At 48.9% G+C, this 7,109-nt stretch overlaps 1 protein-coding gene across 1 annotated transcript; it reads right to left on the bottom strand.

The window, feature by feature from the left end:
• Positions 1 to 3,248: 3,248 nt before the first annotated feature.
• twist2 lies at positions 3,249 to 5,069 on the bottom strand. Its single transcript, XM_028991451.1, has 2 exons — positions 4,458 to 5,069; positions 3,249 to 3,654 (listed from the first exon to the last, which is right to left on the bottom strand). Exon 1 carries the CDS (start codon positions 4,953 to 4,955, stop codon positions 4,470 to 4,472), a length of 486 nt encoding a protein of 161 aa, XP_028847284.1. The 5' UTR covers positions 4,956 to 5,069; the 3' UTR covers positions 3,249 to 3,654; positions 4,458 to 4,469.
• Between the last annotated feature and the right edge of the window lie 2,040 nt (positions 5,070 to 7,109).

Genomic DNA, 7,109 nt, shown 5'->3' with positions numbered 1-7,109 from the left:
TCTCACCTTGGGACCTTGTAGCACTTCCAACATTTGGAATGGACGATGTACTGTAAACAGTCCCTCAACCTGCAACGTAATGCAGTCCTTCACTAAAGACCTCAACATTTCTCTGCTATTAAGTTTCCAGGCTCCACCCTCCACGAGCTTTTGCTCCAGTGAGCAACGCAGACGTGCCAGAACTGCGGGGAACGTCTCGTGTTAGGTGCTAAGGCAGCAATTTCCCCCCTCTGTGCATTTCACGAGCCCCGCTCCTTCACTCGGGGTGCGGCTCTCTGCGGGCAGTCAGGTGTCCTCGAAGCTCGGCGGAGAAGACAGGATTTTCATAAAGAGACCTCAGGTGCCGGAGCCAGAAGAGCATTATTAAAAAAAAAAAAAAACACTACGCTGCAGCTAAATAACCTCGCCCAGGGCTTCATCCTTGGAAAGCCACTTCAGTCCGGCTATAATTTCCCCGGCCTGGCCCGCACAAGCATTCCTCCCCGGCCTTTTTACAGCCATCTTTACAACCACTTTAGTGTTCTTAACCCATTTTCTTGTCCAGTTTGATCCCCCCCACCCCTTTTGAGGATTGCGGAAACCTCACAGCATTTTGGTTGCACGGTTCTGGGCACTGCCCGGGACGGAGGGAGGGAGGGAGGGAGGGAGGGGGCTCTGGTGGAGGTCGGCTCGGTGGGGCCGAGTGCTGGCGCGGCGCACTGAGCCAGAGCCGTCAGCACTTTCGGGCTCCGGGGGAGATGTGCGGCTCCTCGTTTTGAGGTCCTCCGCCTGTGAGCTCATTTCCTTCCACCTCATTATGTTCCTCGCACTGTGCCACCAAACGGCTCAATTAGGACTTCTAGGAGGCGCTGGCCTTTTTGAAGTGCCTGAGCCTAGTTGCGTGGCATTTTATTGTCACATCAGCCGGCCTCGAACAGAACACTGATTTCATCCATAGATTGCTCCACGGAACCATCTCAAAACTGTACTGAAGAGCACCTTAACCGTCATGGACCGAGTCTGACTGTTACACCAGGATACTGACAGCGGGACATCACGGCGGATGTGATGGACACTGGAGGGACAGAATAAATGGCACCAATCCGCCCGCCATACACATGGGTTCAGTGGCGGCTGAGCTTGTGTCTCGTTGCCACACACAAGACCCCAAAGGTCACCGGGCCGACCTCATCCGTCGGGGTGGACCGGATTTTCTTTTAGTAGATCTGTAATCAGGATGATTCGACTCGAGCTGCTGAAAACATTCCATGTGCTGCACTGGATACGAATACGGACGGTTTTTGTTGGACCGCTTTCGCAAACACTGTGGCTGGGAGAAACATTCTCCACCTGCTCAGGGAAATGCGGGCCTGAAAAACGGAGACGTAATCATTTCACTGTAGATGCGGTTAACCCCTCTGGCCAGGCCGTACAGACTAACGCCGCGCTAGTTCCCACGACAACGACCGAGTTTTAAAACCATTAAGCGGAGAAAGGGACGTTTCGGAAACAGGAACTTGAACGGAGCTCTCCGGGGATATTTGAGGACGATCTAGCGAAGTGAAGTAAAAGGCCACAGCGCAGCACACAGTGCACCCAGCACCCTCGGTGAGCAGTGGGCAGCCATGAAAGGGGACTCAGTGGCACCTCTGATATCGAACCGGCGATGGTATGGAATACGGCTCCGTTTCCTTACCTGCTAGGCCGCCACGTCTGTTATTATCGCTATTATTACAGCACTCGGGCGGAGACTGCATAGTTTGGTAAAAAAAAAAAAACATTTATATAATACCATGATGCCCATGACCGGGTCACGTGATCCCCGTGTCACCCCGTGTCACCCCAGGGCCGCTGTATTTAGTGGATGGAGGAGGATGAGGGTGACACACCTCACACACCTCACTTTATTTCCACTGACTTGTAGCCTCAGCGTTCCTTTCCTGGCGCGGAAAAAGTGGAGGAATCTCGGCCGTCTGAAGGCTTCACGGAGACCCACGCGGATGGCGCCCCACGCAGGTCCTCCACCTTTTCCACGCAGGAGGAATACCAACATGGAATCCCGCGCCGCGTAAAACCTGTAACTCGCTCCAAGTTTTTTTTTTCTTTTTCTCTCTTTTACTGCGAATGAAATTTTTTTGTTGCTTTTTCCGTTTGATTTTTACGGGAAACAGCTGCGCGCCCGCGGCGCGTTGGCTGATGGGTAAAAGCCGAGAGCAGAAGCGGAGTAATGAGGCGCCGTGAAGCGCTTCACTCGGGCTTTTCACGATTAAGATATTAACAAAATTATTCACCGTCATCATCATCATCATCATAAATGTGCGTTCATTTGAGAAATGTTAGATGCAGCGTTCAGTCCTTATTCCTGCTGAGCATGAAGAGCATCTCGGGAAGCGATGACGTCACTGCGTCGCACCAGTTCATCGGACGCTTACGTATATATTAATAACAATGCACCGCATGTATGAAATTAGGGGAAATGGCACATTTTAAAAAGGCGGCGCAGGTGCGCGAGGTCTCGCCACGGCCGTGGTTCTCGCGAGACCCACTGAAGCGCTTCAACCTCAAGCAATTTATAGATACGATATTAAGAAGGGCAAGATTATTTTCGTTTAGAATGTGCGGTGAATGAAGCCTAAAAACTGTTTTCTTTAAACTACTCGAACCGTTTTCTGCGGATTCGGGGAATATTTTTAATTCGTATAATTTCCATCGTGACAGCGGGATGAAGAGTGTTTAATTTACTAAGTTAATTTAATAATTGAATACACGTAATGTTTATCATTTAGAGGTAAATGTGCCATTATGTCTATAGTTATTATCAAAAGGTCACGCTCGTCGTGTGTTGCTCGTAATATTTCTAATATCTTAAATTTTTCGTTCAGAATTAAATATGGTTATGATATCATGTTCATGTCCTTTGAACTGAAGTCGGGAAAATTTGTACAGATTTTATAAGCGCGTTTTATATATATGTATTTGAGATTTGTGGGCTCCCACCAGACCTGGCCCACTTGCTTGCTTTTTGAACCCAAATCTGAATTATGACGCAGAATGTAAGGCGGCATTGGGGAAATAGTTTATTTTTTGGATCTTATTAGACTACTTCTGACGGAAACAGCATCAGAATTGAGCCGAACCGGCTTCCTAGATTCTAATCTGCATAAAGCAAGCAGCTCAACTATGTTGTTCAAAAATATTGGTTTTAATAAATAAGCACAAATATACAGTGGACTTTTTTTTTTTTTTTAAACATGATGCCTAAGAAAAAATCTAGGTAAAAAAAATCCATGCAGCGTACTTCAAAGAGGAAAAAATCGATCTAAATTGCATTGGTCCCTTTATAGCTGGCAGTACTCACAGGTAGCGTATTTACAATATTATTTTATCGAAACATATATAGACTTCTTTTTGTTTAAAGACGTAGAGAAAATAGTTTTTTTTTCCCCTTCCATTTTCCTGCAGGATCAACACCCCGAAGTCGGCCCGGGGGAGGGGGGGGGGTCAGAGGACGCTGTCCCGGTTCCGGTGGGGGGGGGGGGGGGTGACGCAGGAAAAGCGCGTGCCCGTTCCGCCGTTCTTTACCGCGTTACGCGTCTCTTAGAACGTCTCTGAGGTTCGTAGGTTCTTCGATAAATCCCATGGCGTCTCCGTCCGCGCGTGGTGGAAGTGAACAGTCTGTGGGGAATAATTGGAGGGGGGGGGGGTTAGATAACGGGACTCCGTCACAAAACGACAACAATTCATGCAGATGCGTTTCAAACTCCCAGAATTCGCTGCGGCGTTTGTTTATTTGCAGGTCGGTAAGTAGGGGAAGTAATTAATGAAATAATTACTACGACCTTAAACGGAACCACATGTCGATACCGGAAAAGAATGTCAAGCATGCCGGTGGGAAAGCGCAAAATAAAATCATTTTTTTAAAAATGGAGATGATATATATTTTATATATATTTAAATGTCGTGGCTTTTATTTAATGTTTTTTTTTTGGCGTTATGCTAGTATCACGTGACCATTAGAACGCGTGTTATATTGAGTTAAATCACTGCTAAGCTGTATTTTGCGTGGTACTGACCTGGCTTTTATTACGATTTTTCTCCTGTTTTCTGGTTTCTGGTGTTGAAAATGCGGAGAGAATTTCCTGGAGGTCAACTGGTGACCTGAGCAAAACACGCGTGTCGCTCCACAGGCCCAGATCCTCCAGAGTTTCTCTTTCTTCTTTCTTTTTTTCCGTCTTAATTTAACAATCAGAACTTGTCGTTTTCTACTTCATTAGGTGCATAAATGAATGAACTGCACCAGTTTCTCGAGTTAAGTGCCACTTCAGTGAAGTAGTTGTAACCACTAAAGCGCGTCTGGAACGTCGGATGATACTAATAATAATAATAATAGTAATAATAGTAATAATAGTAATAATAATAAGAAGAATGCTCCTGTTTGTACATCAACCCCACGCACTAACGCGGACAGCATCTCCCACCTTCCCCTCCGGCTAGTGGGACGCCGACATGGACCAGGCGCCCTCCATCCTCCACACGGAGAAGGCGTAGCTCAGCCTCTCGTGCGCCACGTAGCTGCAGCTCGACATCTTGCTGTCCATCTCGTCGCTCTGCAGCACCTGGTAGAGGAAGTCGATGTAGCGGGACGCCAGCTTGAGCGTCTGGATCTTGCTCAGCTTGTCGGAGGGCAGCGTGGGGATGATCTTGCGCAGCGACGCGAACGCCTCGTTCAGCGACTGGGTGCGCTGGCGCTCCCGCACGTTGGCGAGGACGCGCTGGTTCTGCAGCTCCTCGTACGACTGCGCGCCGCTCGGACTCGCCTTCTTGCCCCGCTTGGCCGACGCGGGGCTGCCGTCCTCGCTCGACTTTCGGCTGGGTCTCCGCTTCCTGCCGCAGCGCTTGTGCTGCCGGTCCGGCTCCTCCTCGCTGGTCGCGACGCTGCCCGCCGGGGAGACGGGGGAGCTGGAGCCGTCGTCCATCTCCCTCCTTCTCTCCTCTCCGCCGGGAGAAGTAGATCCTCCCTCGGTGCGTGGGGACACGCCGAACCTTCCCGCTACGCGGCCTGCTGTTTACGGCGGCGCCTGTCGGGAACTTCGCCGCCGTTACGGACGCTAAATAGCGGAGGGGGCGGAGCCGCTGGGCTCTGATTGGCTGACCAATGAGCAGGAGGGACCGGTTTTAAATTACAGACCCAAACTAAATAGTAATAATAACAATAACCACAAAAACCGATACTAGAGTTACGATCACCTGTCCATAAGAGCAATAAGAATATCTATATACCTTATTTAAAATATTTATGTATTATTTGTATGTAATACAGGTTCAAATCCCACTTACTGCCGTTGTGTCCCTGAGCAAGACACTTAACCCTGAGTGTCTCCAGGGGGGGACTGTCCCTGTAACTACTGATTGTAAGTCGCTCTGGATAAGGGCGTCTGATAAATGCTGTAAATGTTAATGTATGTTGTGATTCCTTTATGTGATTCATTCATCTATTAGCCAATAACGTTTCAATTTTTTTTTAATTTACATGGAATAAAATGAGAGAAAATGACAGCCCAACATATGAAGGCAGGTGAAATGGAATCTTGTGGAAGGGGCTGGGTGTTTAACGGGGTGGGGCCCGCAGCGCCACCTCTGGCTGCGTCGTGTCATGTTTTCTTCACTCCGGACACTTTCCCACTTTATTGTTATGGTTGTGTTCGTTCTTCCTAATTCGATCGTGGTGTCCCCGAGGTCGGTTTTTAAGGCGGGAAGTTGAAAACGAGCCTCCCCTTTACTGGCGGAGGTTTTACGTTCTTTTTCTCTCCAGAATTTCTCCTTCTGGGCGCAAAGTTCAACTGTGGATTCAGGATATCCACGGGAATCACGGGAACTGGGTATTATTTTAACCCCTGGTGTGGGATGGGGGGGCAGGAGGCATTTAGTCATGGCGGACACACACACACACACACACACACACACACACATCTCAGGTGGATATTATTTACTTTCCATATATCCGCCATATTAAAAAAAAAATCACAATTTCATGGAATATGTAGCTTGATCAAATCAATCATTTAAGCAGTTTCCTTTTCAGAAAAATAGTTCCGTTTTATTTTGCGCGTTCTTCTCCACAAAAGTAAGAAACGAGCGTCACGTGACTGCTTTTTACGCGCTGTGATCAGAATCTCGGCGGGTTTTCAGTCTTTCGGTTTTATTGTAGATATAAATCTCTTTTCCGTTTTTTTAATATGGCGTCTCTGTTCATCTCTGCATCATGACGAATTATTCAACTGTTAAATAACGACCACAATTTTAATAGTCGTAGCATTTTAATAATGTGTAAAAAAAAAATGCCGAAATTGCCTTGAAAATGTCCCCACAGAAAAGTGTCCATCTGTGAGGTGGACCTGCTGGCCTTCACAACGCTGCTTCTATTTTTTAAGACATTGTGCATCGGGCCTGGAGCGTCTCTTTGACGAAACACCATTATAATCCCGTCAGGTTCACCCAACCCACCTCCGGACCCCCAAAACCCCGATGTCTCAACGTGAAATCTGATCAAATTCGTCAGGCCCTGAGTGACGTCCTGGTAGCCGCTCGTGGCCGACGGCACCCGGCCCGGCAGTCACGCACGCCCACGGACAATAGACGGTCTGTCCTGATTACGGCCCTTGACCTTTGACCTGCTGCCGAGGTAGACGTGTTTTCTTTGAGGACCCTTGCAGATGAACCCTTGGGGATTCCGTTTTTAAACCAGATATTCTGACCTCCGCCAATTTTCCCTGCCCCGGCTAATCGATGCAACGTGAATTCGGAGCTGCAGCCTTTTGTTTCCCCCGACAAACGTTGTTCCTGAACATCCCGCACACGCACGCCGTTAATCCCGTTAGTTTCCCGTCTGCACTTTACACCGGCTTCTGGGAACCTCAGGTTTGGGGAAAAGTTAAGGTGTGTGTGTGTGTGTGTGTGTGTTCGCGCAGTTGGCCAGATACCGGGCTGCTAGGAGCTTTGGGACAGGCTCCGCCCCCCCTGCCTTCAGTCGGAGCCCATATGGCCCAGCTGCGCGGCCCGGTGGAACCCGAGCCTCGGGCCGCGCCTCTGATGCGCCGCGCGTAGCAGGCCGCAGGCCCGGCGGCGTCTGA

Source organism: Denticeps clupeoides, chromosome 9 (genome assembly GCF_900700375.1).
Source record: "Denticeps clupeoides chromosome 9, fDenClu1.1, whole genome shotgun sequence".
NCBI lineage: Eukaryota > Metazoa > Chordata > Actinopteri > Clupeiformes > Denticipitidae > Denticeps > Denticeps clupeoides.
The sequence above is the reverse complement of the archived record's forward strand: the minus strand, read 5'-3'. Positions and strand labels throughout refer to the sequence as shown.